This window comes from Mandrillus leucophaeus, unplaced genomic scaffold, assembly GCF_000951045.1.
Source record: "Mandrillus leucophaeus isolate KB7577 unplaced genomic scaffold, Mleu.le_1.0 Scaffold2, whole genome shotgun sequence".
NCBI lineage: Eukaryota > Metazoa > Chordata > Mammalia > Primates > Cercopithecidae > Mandrillus > Mandrillus leucophaeus.
Window position 1 is genome coordinate 10824580 of NW_012102031.1, and position 16476 is coordinate 10841055.

General features: G+C 42.4%; 1 protein-coding gene across 1 annotated transcript in view; it reads left to right on the top strand.

Moving 5' to 3' along the window:
* The window catches only part of SYN3 (synapsin III), a 613179-nt gene that overhangs the window by 147779 nt on the left and 448924 nt on the right, over positions 1 to 16476 (top strand). The window contains exon 4 of the mRNA XM_011978990.1: positions 6209 to 6300. Within this exon, the coding sequence (XP_011834380.1) occupies positions 6209 to 6300 (92 nt within the window). The remainder of the gene's footprint in view (positions 1 to 6208; positions 6301 to 16476) is intronic.

Consider the following 16476-nt stretch of genomic DNA (forward strand, 5'->3'; position numbering starts at 1 on the left):
GATATAACCAGGTTTTTTTCTTTTTTTTTTTTTTTTTTTTTTTTTTTTTTTTTTTTTTTTTTGTATTTTTGTCTCTCTGCTTCATTTTGGATTGTTTTTTTGGTTTTCTCTTCAAGTTCAACTGAACGTTTTTTTCAGCAGTGTGTTATGGTTTGGCTCTGTGCCCCACCTAAATCTCATGTTGAATTGTAATCCCCACTGTTGGAGGTGGGGCCTGGCAAAAGGTGACTGGATCATGGGGTTGGTTTCTGATGATTTAGCACCATCCCCCTTGCTGTCCTTATGATAGAGTTCTCACAAAATCTGGTTGATTAAAAGTGTGTAGCGCTTCCCCCTTTGCTCTCTCTCTCTCCTGCTCCTCTGCCATATGAGGATGGTGCTTGCTTTCCCCTTTGCCTTCCACCATGATTGTAAGTTTCTTGACGCTTCCCCACAAGCAGAAGTCTGTGCAGCCTGCACAACTGTGAGGTGATTAAATCTCTTTTCTTTATAAACTACCTAGCCTCAGGTAGTTGATAGCAGTGTAGAACAGACTGATACAAGTGTCTAATCTGTTGTTAATCCTAGCAGTGCATTTTCTATTTCAGATATTATAATTTTTATCTCTACAAGTTTCATTTTTAATTTTTAAAAAATGTTTCTTTCTCTCCCATTATGTTGTTTCCATCTACATTCTTGAGAACCTCTTTATAATAGTTGTTTTAACTTCCATTTCTGCTCTTCCCATCATCTCTCCATTTCTGCGTCTGTTTCTATTGGTTCATTTCTCCTTGTTTTGGGTCATATTCTTCTGCTTCTTTGCACTCCTGGTAATTTATGATTGAATGTCACTACTTTTACATTGTGAATTTGATGTGTTGGGTGCTGGGTTTTGTTAGATTCCTTTAAACAGTGGTTTAGTTTGTTCTGAGATGTGGTTAAGTTATTTGTAATAAACTTGATCCATTCAAGACTTGCTTTTAAACTTTTCTTGGGACAGATCTACATGGAGTGATCAATTATTCTAGTTTTCCTGGGATTAAGGAGTTTTCCAAGACATGGGACTTTCACTGTAAAACTGGGATTGAAGGGTTTCTGAGAAATGGGACTTTTGGTTTTAAAGCTGGGAAAGCCCAAGGCAAACCAGGACAAGCTGGTCATCCTAGACCCAGAGCATGCTGTTGGCCAGAGATAATTCAGTCCCACTATGAAATTTTGAGTAACCTACCCATTTGACAAGGTCTTTACGCTCTAGCTGGTGAGCACATGGGTTATTCCCAGCTTTGTGGATTCTGGAGATTGTTTCCTGATGGCTTTTTCCTGGCCTTGATTACTTTCCTTTCATGTATGTTCAAATTAGTACTCAGCGAAAGACATAGATCTCCCTGGAGTTTGTGAGGTTTTTTGTTTGTTTGTTTTATTTTTTCTGTGCAGATCCATTTTTCCCTATACTCTCCTGCAAATTTTAGCCACCATGGCTACCCGGAACTTCAATCTTTGTATCCTCAACTCAGTGAAATTGATGAACTCTGCGTTCTCCCATGCTGTTCTGCTGCCTGGAAACTGCCTCTAGGCAGTAAGCTAGGATAAACGTAGGGATAATTTTGTTCGCTTCCTTTTTACAGGAATCATAGTCCTGAAATGCCTGTCATCTAGTTCCTGAAAACTGATACATAATGTAGTTTGTCTGGCTTTCTTGTTGTTTAAGATGGGAGTGTATATGTAGTCTCTGATACTTCATTGTTGCCATATGCAGAAGTCTTTACATTTCACACCTCAATATATTTTTTAAATGTATATGTTATAAATACTTGAAGGAGTTGTTCTTTTTCCAGATACACCAGTTTGGATGCTTTCAGTTTAAGCGTACTAAGACAATGGAATATTTGAAAATAATAATGGCAACTGTTTACTGAGTCTCAGCCCTGTGCTGGATGTTTCATATACATTGTCTTGAATCATCACAAAAACTTTTAAAGATAGATATTATTGATATCATTGTCTCCATTTTAAGGGAATCAAAATTGATATTTAAATCAGTAACTTGACTAAACTCATCAGCTAGTATATTGAACAGCTTACATATGAATATAGTCTCTTGGAGTACTCATTTGTCCAGACCACAGTGCCTAATGTGTAGTATTAAAATGATATCACACCGGCTGGGCACGGTGGCTCATGCCTGTAATTCCAGCACTTTGGGAGGCCAAGGTGGGTGGATCACCCTGAGATCAGGAGTTTGAGACCAGCCTGATCAACATGGTGAAACCCTGTCTCTACTAAAAATACAAAAATTAGCTGGGTGCAGTGGTGAGTGCCTGGGATCTCAGCTGCTTGGGAGGCTGAGGCAGGAGAATTGCTTGAACCTGGGAGGCAGAGGTTGCAGTGAGCCAAGATCACACCGTTGCACTCTAGCCTGGGCAACAAGAGCGAAACTCCATCTCTAAAAAACAAACAAACAAACAAAAACAAACAAACAAAAAAGATATCATACCAAAAACCGTAGAAGTCAAAATAATTTGTGGTGAAAAGGTTAGCTCTTGCAGAAAATTTAAGTAATTCTGATAATAGCGTTTTTTGCGATATAGGTGAATAACTAATGTGTTATTTTGTGTGTGTGTGTGAGAGAGAGAGAATGAATCTGGGTGCAGATTTCTGTGTGCATGTTTTTGGTAAAGTGAATAAAGGAGCTTTACCTGGCCACATTGACCTTCTTCGAACCCTGGTGACTTTGAATATGATACTGAAATTGCATTCAATTCCCAAAGTTATTATTTTAATTTCCTAGGCTCCTAGGGCTGTTCTAACAATTACCATAAACTTAGTGGCTTACAACAACAGAAATGTATTTTCTTCCAGTTCTGGAGGCCAGAATTCCCAAATCGAGGTTTCAGCAGAGCTGCACACCCCCTGAAGGCTCTAGGGGAGAATCCTTCCTTGGCTCCTCCAGCTTCTAGTGACTCTCGGCATTTCTTGGCTTGTGGCAGCATCACTCTCTCTCTGCTGCCGTCTTCCCATGGTCTTCTTTCCTGTGTCTTTCTGTCTTTTCCTCATCTCTTCTCTTCTAAGGACTTGCTAGTGGATTTAGTGTGCCTCCCCCCAAACTCTCACCAATCTAAGATGATTTCATCTGATATCCTTAACTGGATTACATCTGAAAAGACCCTAGTTCCCAAAGAGGTCACATTCACAGGTATCAGAGGTTAGGACTTGGACATAGCTTTTTGAGGAATACAATTCATTTCACTACTGTTTTTATGAGAGCTCTGAGAGTCTTCCAAATGGCTGCTCTTTCGTATTCTACCAGGGAGGCTATCAAGCTGTCTTGAAGGAAGGTGGTTTGGACACCTCTGTGTTCATTTCTAAGGTGTTGAAGGTTTTAGACAGTTAAATAACAGAAGCATGCCCTTTTACTTTGCTAGGCCAGCTCTCTGCTTGATCCCACAGAAGCTGGCTACCTTGCAACCCAGGCAGTTATCTCCTGTAATTATTCATAAACCACAACTGAGAAATAACTCTAGACACCCACATCTGAACAAGATGAACCTCTAACTTGTACATCCAAGCCTGAGTGTGACTTCTCTCCAGGTATCTCTCTTTCCATTTGGGCAGCAAGACAGCCCTTGGGTCCTCGCCACTTCTGAATCAGAGATTCTATCTTCCAAGGTTCTGTTTCACTCCCTCTCTGCATATATTTGGTGACCAGGTATCCTGTTTTGTAACTTTCTTATAATGTCTTTTTATCTGCACACGTAAGCAACAACTTTTCTTCTTAATTCTTCGTGACCTCGCCAACTAAGAATCTTGAATATGATGGGACTGAATGTTTAAGGCATTAGACTTAATAACTAGGTCATTACCACTATTTACTAACCTGGACTCATTCACAGTGATCTTTTCTTTTCGCCTTGCCACAGCATAATGAGGTTATTAATTACAGCAAAAGGTGTCAGTACTCCCAGTTTGCTCTAATGCTGTCTGGGGAGATGGCTGGGTCTTTGGTCATAATTCCTGTTAGATGACTCCAAGGAGATACAGTTAAGTTGCCATGAAATGATACTTCCCTTCTATGTAAACTTGTTTTTTTCTTTAAATGGGTTGTTTTTAGGTCCCTAAAATTCCCAGTTATAATCCACCTAATGCCTCCTTCGGCTGAACAGGGGAGGCCATGGAATGTGGCAGTTAAAAGCACAGGCCTGGCTGGGCATGGTGGCTCACACCTGTAATCCCAGCACTTTGGGAGGCTGAGGTGGGAGGATCACGAGGTCAGGAGTTTGAGACCAGCCTGGCCAACATGGTGAAACCCCCTTTCTACTAAAAAAAAAAAACAAAAAACAAAAAACAACAACAACAACAAAAAAACGAAAATTAGCTGGGCATGGAGGCGGGCACCTGTAATCCCAGCTACTCGGGAGTGAGGCGGGAGAATTGCTTGAAACTGGAAGGCAGAGGTTGCAGTGAGCCAGGATCGAGCCATTGCACTCCAGCGTGGGTGAAAGAGTAAAACTCCATCTGAAAACAACAACAACAGCAACAAAACACAGGCCCCGGAGCCACACTCGCTGGGTTTGAATACCAACTCTGCTACCTACTGTATGATGCTGCGCACATTTTTTGATCTTTTTCTGCCTCCATTTCCTCATCTGGACAAATGCGAGGATTAAATGAATTCATATATGTAAAATGCTTAGGCCAGTACCTGGCACATAGTGAGTGCCTCATACATGTGAGTGATTATGTTCATCCATTAAACCCAAAGAAATTGCGTTTGGCATCTACTGTGTATAAGGCACAGTTTGGTGCTATGTACTTTAGCCGGTAGCATTATAGGTTGACTTGTCACCCCCAAAAGTCATATGTTGAAATCCTAACCCACAGTAGAATGTGACCTTATTTGGAAATAGCGTCTTTAAAGAGGTAATCAAGTAAAAGTGAGGCCATTAAAGTGAGGGTAGTGTATATGACCAGTGTCCTTATAAGAAGAGAAACTTTGAATATAGAAGGAGGACAATGTAAGGAGACACAGGGAGCAGATGGCTGTCTATAAGCCAAGGAGAGAGGTCTGGAACACATCCTTCCCTTACGGCCCGCAGCAGGAACCAGCCCTACCAGCACCTTGATTTAGGAGTTCTAGCCTCCAGAACTGTGGAGAATGAATTTATGCTGTTTAAGCCACCTGTTACAGCAACCTTGGGAGACTAAGACAGATGTCTTAGTGAGATTATAGTGAGAAATCTCAGGGAGCATGTCATCTGGTAAGAAGGATGTATTCCATGGGACTCTAGTTGTAAGCAACAGAAATCCACAAAAGCTCGCTTAAACCAATAGGCCACCCAAAAGATGAACTCACAAAATCCAAAGGTAGGTCTGTAGCTGGCACGTAAACATCAAGTGGACTCCCCGTCACTTGCCCCTGTCCCCTCTCTTGGTGACTGTGACATTCCTCTCTCTCTCTCTCTCTCTCTTTCTCTCTCTCTTTCTCCACCCTGGTTTTCTGTGCTTCGCCAGTGCAAATGGGAGAAAACATGGTCGTAAATAGCACCCAGGGTTGTGCATTACAGATGCAACCACCTAGAAAGAAACTGCATGACTCACTCATCAGTTTCAAACTCTCAGGGAAGAGTATCTCATTCTTCCACCCTGAGTCAGATGCTTACCCCATCAACCGTGACCAAAAGGGCAGTATGTCAATGAACAATCATGGTGCTGCTGCTGTAACCAGATGGATAGAGCAAGAGGGGGGTGCCATTACCAAGAAAAGAAAACTGGGCATATGACCAGGGTGGGGGGTGGCTCCATTAATAGAGATAAATAGTCGCAGAATTATGATGCCATACTACTGTACAGCATGAAGGTAAAAAATTCTAGAGAAAATGTCCCATCGAACAGCATCTGGCATGTTCTAGTCTTGGACGTGGAATTGCTTCTTCCACCTTCAAAGAGGCAGAAATTAGCAAGGATTAAAAGCATAGGTCCTTGAATCAGAGACATATGGGCTTCAATCTAGTTTGGCCTTGTATTAATTGTGCTGCCTTGGACATGTCACCAGGCCTCTTAGAGCCTCAGCTTCCTCATCTTTCAAAAAGAAAGATGAAAATGTCACCAACTTCCCAAGTTTGAGGTGAGCTTTAAAGGTGTATTTGGCATCTCTAAGTACCCAATATGTGTTAACCCTTGTTACCACCATTGGTATTTGATGAATCCTTTTTTGCTTTGCTTTCTTCTTCAGGCTGAATTCTCAGAGTTGAACCTAGCAGCCTATGTTACCGGGGGCTGCATGGTGGACATGCAGGTCGTGAGAAATGGGGCCAAAGTGGTGAGGTAAGTAGGACTAAAATATGCAGAACCTTCTGAGAATTGCGTATGTAGAACCTCATGTAGCCCACCCCTCCGTCCACTGCCTGCGACCTAACTCCTATGCTGCATGTACTTTCCTATACAGAATGTCTGCTTCCCAGGTGTGGTTGCAGTAGTAATGACCAGCGGCACATATCATAGGGGCAGCGCCTGTAGTGTCCCCGAGTGAGCCCTGGGCTTGGAGAGAAAAGACTTGGGTTCCATTGCTGACTTCGAGGCTCTGCTCTGGCATATTGTTTAGTCTCTTGTGTCCTCTGCTTCTCATCTGCAGCATAATGATATGCACTGAAGTTAGAGGCTGCTAAAGTTTACAGAAACTCACACATATGACAGCACCCTGTTAACTCTAAAGTGCGGTATGAATGGAAGGCTTTATTAGAATAAATGAAATTCAGCTTCCTGCAATATGGCAGACTAAGTGTTCGTAGAATCTTCTCCGAGTAGACCAAAACTAAAAGCACTAGATATATAATATGTGCAAAAAAATCTGTTTGTAATTTATGCTGAATTGGAGAGCAAGTGAGAGGTTTATTCAGAAGTCGGAAATGGTAAGAATGTGTAAATCCATAGGTGAGATAAGCACGTGCATAAATACATTGCTATCTACTTAAGTACCCAGAGAATGATACACACTAGGTCTTGTGAGGGTTTAGAGAAGGAAGAGATAGGATTCAGATTTGGGAAAGGAGGAAAAACAGGAAGAGCTTTGAGGAAAAGGTAACATTTGTTCTGAGCCTGGTCCAATGGTAGAATGTGGACATTCTCAGACTGGGTGTAGAGAAAGAGAAATATATCCCAAGAGTAGGAAACAGCCTCTGCAAATAAAGACAGATCCAAAAAAAAGGTGCGTGATGTTTGGTGTATTAGTCTGTTTTCATGCTGCTGATAAAGACATACTTGGGACTGGGTAATTCATAAAGAAAAGGAGGTTGAATGGACTCACAGTTCCATGTGGCTGAGGAGGCCTCACAATCACGGCAGAAGGTGAAAGGCGTATCTTACCTGATGGCAGACAAGAGAGAATGAGAGCCTGTGCAGGGAAACTGCCCTTTATAAAATCATCAGATCTCTTGAGACTTATTCACTATCATGAGATCAGCATGAGCAAGAGCCACCCCCATGCGTCAATTACTTCCCACCAGGTCCCTCCCACAACACATGGGAATTGTGGGAGCTACAATTCAAGATAAGATTTGGGTGGGGACACAGCCAAACCATATCATTTGGGAAATTATGATAATTCAGCTAATTCAGCTTATTCTTTATTGAGTACCTACTGTATGCCATGAAAGACATTACATGGCTTCCTATTTCTAGTAACAGTGGGCTAGGTCATTTGGACCAGCTTTTTCCCTGAAAACAACTTAAAAACTGATACTAAATAATTACAATCTTTAAAGGCCTTCTAAGAGTTGGTGTGACAGTAAAGAATTACCAGGAAGAGACTGATGGGAAAATGAAAACCCAGAGAGGTAAATAAGTACAAAGCCACCTGTATCCTGAGAGTATTCGCTAGGTTGGCCAAATTTGGAACGGGTTTTGAGAGCTCAGTGGAGGCAAGGGAGACAGAAATCAACACTCAGGGCCACTCAGAATAGGGAGTGTAACAGTAGACCCTCTCCACAATAAGCTGAGATTCCCCAAAGGACTATACCTTCTAGGTGAACAAGAATTACAAGTAGGTGAGCCCTCACAAGTACTTGCAGCTTGAATTGCAGTTTGAATAACCCAGCCCTCCAGGAAACCTCAAGCATTGAACTTGGTTTATGGTGATCCCAGACATGCCAGAAATAAAAGCAAATCCTGTGTAAAGGAAGGCACTTTCAAGCTAGACTTCAAATGATCCTTCAAATAATTTTTTTATATAGTAGCTAGCACGTAGTCAAAGATAACCAGGTGAAACAGAAACAATAGACAATGGAGACAGAACCTCAAAGACAGAAGACATTAGAATTATCAGACAGATTATTTTTAAAAACTATACATATCAAATTGAAAAAAATCAAGTTTGGAGATATCTGCAGAGAAAAGGACACTACAAAAAGTGATATAACCAGGTTTTTTTCTTTTTTTTTTTGTTTTGAGATGGAGTTTTGCTCTTGTTGCCCAGGCTGGAGTGCAATGGCATGATCTTGGCTCACCGCAACCTCCATCTCCCAGGTTTAAGCAATTCTCCTGCTTCAGCCTCCTGAGTAGCTGGGATTACAGACATGCACCACCACACCCGGCTAATTTTGTATTTTTAGTAGAAATGGGGTTTTGCCGTGTTGGTGAGGCTGGTCTCAAACTCCTGACCTCAGGAGATCCATCTGCCTTGGCCTCCCAAAATGCTGGCGTGAGCCACCGCGCCCAGCCGATATAACCAGTTAGAAAACACACACACACACACACACACACACACACACCCCTTCTAGAAATGAAAACTACAATAATCAAAATTATTGTGTTTAAGATCCAGTAGACACAGCTGAAAAAGTGTTTATGAAATGAAAGGTACAGCTGAAGAGATTATCCTAAACGAAGCACAGAGAGAAAAAGACTGGAGGTGCAGGAAAGACTGTTAGATCCTAGGAGAGGGTCTAACATTCATTTAATCAGAATCTCAAAAGAGAGAGGTAAAAGAATAGAGCAGAGACAGTATTTGAAGAAATGATTGTTTTGTAAAGATACCAAACCACAAAAAACAGAAGCTTGGCAAATTTCAAGCAGGATAAATAAAAATAATTCCACACCAAGACTCAATAGTGATATTTAGAAAGAAAAAGCCAGAGGGGAAAAGGCAGATTACAGATGGTCCCCAATTTATGATGGTTTCAGTTATGATTTTTTGACTTTATGATGATACAAAGCGACACTCATTCAGCAGAGCATTAATAAATTTCATGAGATCTTCAACACTTTATTATAAAATAGGCTTTTTGTTCAAATATTTTGCCCAACTGTAGGCTAATGTAAGTGCTCTGATAATGTTTAAGGTAGGCTAGGCTAAGCGATGACGTTTGGTAGGTTAGGTTTAATAAATGCATTTTCTTTTTTTTTTTTTTTTTGAGACGGAGTCTCGTTCTATCGCCCAGACTGGAGTGCAGTGGCGCAATCTCAGTTCACTGCAAGCTTTGCCTTCCGGGTTCACGCCATTCTCCTGCCTCAGCCTCCTGAATAGCTGGGACTACAGGCACCCACCTCCATGCCCGGCTAATGTTTTGTATTTTTAGTAGAGACGAGGTTTCACCGTGTTAGCCAGGATGGTCTCCATCTCCTGACCTCGTGATCCGCCCGCTTCGGCCTCCCAAAATGCTGGGATTACAGGTGTGAGCCGCTGCGCCCGGCCAATAAAGGCATTTTCAACTTAGGATATTTTCAACTTACAATGGGTTTATTGGGATGCAGCCCCTTCGTAAGTCAAGGAACATCTGTACTTTTATTAAAGTAACAGACTAGCGGCTACCTGAGAACAATGGTGGAAAAATGTCTTCAGTGTGCTGAGAGAAGTTAATTGCCAACCTATACTTCTTTCCTCAGAGAAACATCTTTTATGAGTGATGGCAAAATAAAAACATTTACAGACCTTCGCAAAGGGAAACTACAAAGTATGGATGTACTTTAGGCAAAAAGAAAGGGATCTCAGATTAACATAGAACTGCAAGATTATGTGAATGGCAAAGAAGGTAGTGTTAATAGGTATTGTCTTCAAAAGACAATAAAATAATTTTATGAATTTAAAAATATGTGAAGGATTAAAATATACAACATTAAGTTAGTAGAGATTGAGGGTAAATGGAATTAAGATGTTCTGAGGCCCTTGTATTGTCAGGGAAGAAAGTAAACATGGCCAGGTATGGTGGCTCACGCCTGTAAATCCCAGCACTTTGGGAGGCCAGGTGTGTGGATTGCTTGAGCTCAGGAGTTTGAGACCAGCCTGAGCAACATGGTGACACCCCATCTCTATGAAAAATACAAAAAAACCCCAGCAGGGTGTGGTTGTGCACACCTGTAATCCCAGCTACTCGAGGAGGCTGAGTTGGGAGAATCGATCGAGCCCGGGGAGGTCAAAGTTGCAGTGAGCCATGATCATGCCACTGCACTTTAGCCTGGGTGACAGAAATACCCTGTCTTTAACAAAAAAAAAAAAAAAAAAAAAAAAGAAAGTAAATATATTGATTAATAACAGGCTTTAAAAACCAACACAGAACAGGTGTTATAAATAACCCAAAGTAAATGGTTGATTAACACCCAGTATATCAGCAGGTCTGAGTTGCTATCATTCTGAATTGCTTATATAGCAGTGCTAGTTATTAAAATACTGAAATTTTTCTATACGAGTTGGTAAACAGCCATTGCCTTGAGCCTGCTAAGTGCCTTCAGCCACCCTAACCCCATGGGACTGTTCCTGTGTCCCCCAGTCCACCACACTCCTGTCCCCAAGCCCATATTCTTGTTTTCCCCTGGCCAGAGGATGCCCAGACATTGTAGGGAAGAACCTCAGAAGTAGTAGTGGAACCCCAGAGAGTGAATGCCTGGTTTCTCCTGTCTCTTCAAGGCTATAAATGCCTGTGCATCTTCTGGAGTCGCCCTCTCATGGTCATTTGTGAGAACTGCAAACCCACAAAGTACCCTGGGAGTTGTTCAATATTTGTATCACCAATGTATGTATACCAATAATTACATTAAATGTAAATGGATAAATGCACTAATTAAAGAGAAGGGTTACCAATGTAACTTAAAAAACTCCAAATGTATTCCATTCAAAACATTCATCTACAACATAAGCATACAGAAAATTTGAAAGTTAAAGAAAGAGGAAAAATATACCATGCAACTCTGCAGCAAAAGAAAGCTCACGGATGCAACTGCATTAATATCTAGGGGAAAATAGACTCCCAGGTGAAAAGCATTACTAGGGAAAAGGAAGTAATTTATTATGATAAAGATTCATTTACTGAGAAGAAATAATTTTAAATTTATAAGCACTATATAAAAATACCTCAAGATACACTTCAAAAATGGATAAAACTAAATAAATAAAGAAGTTCCTGATTATTGGAGATTAGGAGAATAATGCTAAATGTGTAAATTCATGTACTTCTCCATAGCACCCTCATTTTGAATACAAGAACTGTAAAAAGCCTAAAATGCTATTGTTTAGGAATCTGTGCTCATATTTGGTATTTTCTGTACTCATGTCCTACTTCCTTATTTGGAAGGGTGGCTGAATCTCCTTCATTTGTAACAGGTAGAAACAAGAACATCTATCTCGACTGGGCACGATGGCTCACACCTGTAATCCCAGCACTTTGGGAGGCCGAGGTGGGCAGATTGCTTGAGATCAGGAGTTCGAGACCAGCCTGGGCAATGTGGCAAAACCCTGTCTCTACTAAAAATGCAAAAATTATCCAGGTGTGGTGGTGCACGCCTGTAGTCCCAGCTATTTGAGAGGCTGAGGCACGAGAATCACTTGAACCTGGAAGTGGATGCTGCAGTGAGCCTGGATGACAGATTGAGACCCTGCCACAAATAAAAAGAACAACTATCCCATTGGTCCTCAAATTCAGCTATGGATTAGAATCACCTATGAATTATTTTAAAATCCTGATACCCAAGCAGTGTCCCAGACGCATTACACTGGAATCTCTGAGGGTGGGATTTAGGTATTGGTATTTTTAAAGCTCCCCTGGTGATTCTAGTGGCAGCCAAAGTAGGAAACATCCCCAGATTGTTCTCATGGTGGCCCTGCACTGGGGCAGGATGGGCTGAAAAGCTGAGGACACTCCTAGGTATGCTGCCTGAACACAAGAATCACTTTGCAAAAATAGACCTCTCCAAGTCTTATTCTAGACCTGCCATATTCTTCCTGAATTTACAACATTGTTTACAAAAATAAAGTTACAGAAATGTGCCAGGTATTTGTTAATCGGCAGTTCTTCCAGCATTTGGGAATGGCAGGCTTTGAAGGCAGTTGTTACGAGTTCAATTGTGTTCCCCTCGAAAAAGATAAAGTCCTAACTCCTAGTACCTAAGAATGTGACCTTACTTGAAAATTGCATTGTTGCAGATGTGATGATTAAGGTGCAGTCATACTGGAGTCGTGTGAGCCCTTAATCCAATATGACTGGTCCTTATAAGAAGAGGGAAATTTAGACATGGGGAAAATGCCATGCGATGATGGAAGCAGAGATTAGGGAGCTACGTTGACAAGCCAAGAATTGCTGACGATCATCAGAAGCTAGGAGACAGGCATCCCCTGCCAAGCCCTCAGAAAGAACCAACTCTGCTGCCAACACCATTTATTTTATTTATTTATTATTATTATTTTTTGAGACAGAGTCTCTCTCTGTCACCCAGGCTGGGGTACAGTGATGCAATCACTGCTCACTGCAGCCTCAACCTCCCGGGCTCAAGTGGTCCACCCACCTCAGCCTCCTGAATAGCTGGGACTACAGGCATATGCCACCATGCCTGTCTAAGTTTTAAATTTTTGGTAGAGATGGGGTCTTGCTCTGTTGCCCAAGCTGGTCTCGAACTCCTGAGCTCAAGTGATCCTCCCACCTTGGCCTCCCAAAGTGCAGGCATAAGCCACCGTGCCCAGCCTGCCAACACCTTGATTTTGGACTTCTAGCCTCTAGAACCATGAGAGAGTAAATTTCTCTTGTGTTAAGCTATTAAGTTTGTGGCTATTGCTACAGCAGCCCTAGAAAATGAATACAGCAGTGCCTCTTGAAATTTAATGTGCGTACACACCTCTTGGAGATCTCATGTTAAAATTCAGATCTTCTGGCCGGGCGCGGTGGCTCAAGCCTGTAATCCCAGCACTTTGGGAGGCCGAGACTGGCGGATCACGAGGTCAGGAGATCGAGACATTCTGGCTAACACGGTGAAACCCCGTCTCTACTAAAAAATACAAAAAACTAGCCGGGCGAGGTGACGGCTGCCTGTAGTCCCAGCTACTCGGGAGGCTGAGGCAGGAGAATGGCATAAACCCAGGAGGCGGAGCTTGCAGTGAGCTGAGATCCGGCCACTGCACTCCAACCTGGGCGACAGAGTGAGACTCCGTCTCAAAAAAAAAAAAAAAAAAAAATTCAGATCTTCATCCATTAGGTCTTCAGGTAGGGCCTGATATTTTGAGTTTTCTTTGAGCTCCCAGGTGAAGCCAATGCACCTGGTCTTGCTGACTCAGTTTGAGCAGCAAGGATGTGAACAAGCTCCTAGATGCTGCTGGTGCTGCTGTTGGAAGATCACATTTTAAGTAGCCAGGGCTGTGAAGACGGTACCAGTATAGCTAAAGATCTGGGTTCAGGAACCCATATGGCTGTAGAGATTTGTTCTGTCTCATGCCCAGGATGGTGCTTACAACCTCAGCCAGGTAGCTCCCTTTAGCAAGATTTGTTGCAGGATGTCAGACCCACGAGAATGTGCACACACACCAAGTAACCTGTGACTCAGTGTGTCCTGCAGCAGGGGGAATCAGTAGAATCTTCCAAAGTACCATTTTATCCAGTAATCCCATTACGAAGTGTATACCCAAAGGAATATAAGTCATTGTACCATAAAGACGTATGCATGCAACAGTTCACTGCAGCACTCTTAGCAAAGACGTGGAATCAACCTAAATGACCATCAGTGGTAGACTGGTTAAGAAAATGTACACGTGGTACCACCATGTATTTGTGGTACATATACATGGAATACTATGCAGCGATAAAAGGAAGGAGATCATGTCTTTTGTGGGAACATGGATGGAGCTGGAGGCCATTACCCTTACCAAAGCAACACAGGAACAGAAAATCAAATACCACATGTTCTCATTTATAAGTGGGAGCTAAATGATGAGAACTCATGGACACAAAGAGGAGAACAACAGATACTGAGGCCTACTTGAGGGTGAAGGGTGGGAGGAGGGAGAGGATCAGAAAAAATAACTATTGAGTACTAGGCTTAGTACCTGGGTAACAAAATAATCTGTACAGCAAACCCCTGTGACACAAGTTTACTGGTATAACAAACCTGCACATGTAACTCTGAACCTAAAATAAAAGTTTAATAGACAAATAAATAAAAACAGTGGAATCTTCCACAGGCATATAGGGCCATAGCAAGTCCTAGCTATGGTCTCTCAAAATAGGAATGTTAAACAGTGCTCTTGACTTGCTGTATATTCTTTCAAAGACGCGTAGACGTTGTATTGAAATTGCCTGTAAGCACTTCCAGTATGCATTGTGACCAAGGTCTAGATATCCTGAAGTCTTGCTCACAAGGAACACCTTCAGGGAAGATGATGTGATGGTTAATTTGCCAAGAGGGCTGGTAAAACGTTATTTCTTGGTGCGTCTATGAGGGTATTTCTGGAAGAGTGTTTGAATCAGTAGGCTCAGCAAGGAAGATCTTCCCTCACCGTGTGGGCAGGCAGCATCCAATCCATTGGGGGTCCCACTAGAACAGAAAGACAGAGGAAGAGCTAAATCTCTGTCTCTCGACCTGGGACACCTATCTTCTCCTGCCCTTGGACATCAAAGCTCCTGGTTCCTAGGCCTTCAAACTTCAAGACTGATGCCAGCAGCCACCCAGTTCTCAAGACTCCAGCCACAGACTGGGAAATTATACGGTTGACACCCCTGGTTCTGAGGCCTTCGAACTCAGACCAAATCACACTATGAGCTTTCCTGTTCTCCAGCTCACAGCCAGCATCTCGTGGAACTTGTCAGCCTCTGTAATCATGTGAGCCAATCCCCATAATGAATCTCCTCTTCGATATATCCTTTTAGTTCTGTTTCTCTGGAGAACCCTGACTAATATAGGTGACCAGGATGGATGGCAGAGAAGACCATTGCTGGCTTTCTCCAGCTTCCATTCCTTCTGCTTTGGCAAACAGCACCTAGGATTCCACTGAGGTGACCCCCTCCCCAACTTGCAATCTGTGTAGTGTGTGCAGCTGATGGCACATGACCGGCCCTAGTCAATTGGAATATCTCATTGGGACCCAAGCCAGGCCAATGCCAGAACTCTTGGATGAAAGGCACATGTGTTCTGCTGGGACCACTGAGGGTGGGATGTATGTCTGGAGCTGCTGGTGGCCATCTCTCTCCTTGAGTGAACAATCTGCCAAGAATGAAGCCAAGGTAAAGGAACGCACAGCCAAGCAGAGAGACGATGCCCTAATGATGTTATTCAAGGCTCTGAATCCGGACTCATCCCCAGACTTGAGCCAAAAAAAATCCCTTTTTGTTTAAGCCAGCTTGAATTGCACATACAAAATTCATGAACTTTTATTTATTTAGCAAACACTTTTATAGCATTTCCTACGTGCTAGGCACTGTTCCAAGCCCTTAACATGAATTAACTCATTTCATCCTTTCAACAGTCCTATAGGGTGTGTACTGTTCAAATTACCATTTTATAGATCAAAAGGCTGAAACACCAATGGACGGGGTAATGACATCCAGTTCTCCAGCCAATAAGTGGTAAAGCTAGGATTCAAGCTCAGGCAGTCTGGCTCCAGGGCCTATGTGTGGCAAGGGGCAGAGCTGCCTAAAGAAGCCATACGTTTCCTACTATGAATGCCATGCAAGAGTACAATTGAACAACGACACGGAAGAAAAATATGGAGAGGATCCATGCATCTGACTTTTAGGTGGGGCACAAGGAAAAGTCGGTCACCACTATTAATGGTACCTGGTGCACCAGGGCTGTGCTAAGTGCTCATCATGGACGGTCTTATCTAGTTGTTACGAATCCATGAGATGGTCTAATAATAATGTAGACAGCCAGTATAGCCTGAAGGTTAAGAACTCAGTTCTGGAGCAGGCTGCAGGCTGCCTTGATGGACATCCCAGATTTGCCATAGTGACAGAAGCTGTGTGACCGTGGGCAGTGACTTATCTGCAATACTACTACTGCTGCTACTACTTCTACTACTACTACTAATAACAATACCTCCTCATAGGGTTGCAGTGAGGATTACATGAGTTAGTATAATGTGAAGTGCTAAACACAGTGCCTGGATCAGGATAATCACTAAATTAAGTGTGTAATAGTAATTATTATAGCCCCATTTACAGAGGAAGAAACTAAGTCACAACTGGGACAATTAAATAATTGTCATTGATTTCTTTGCCCCAGATCACACTTTTAGAAAGTAGCACCACTTGG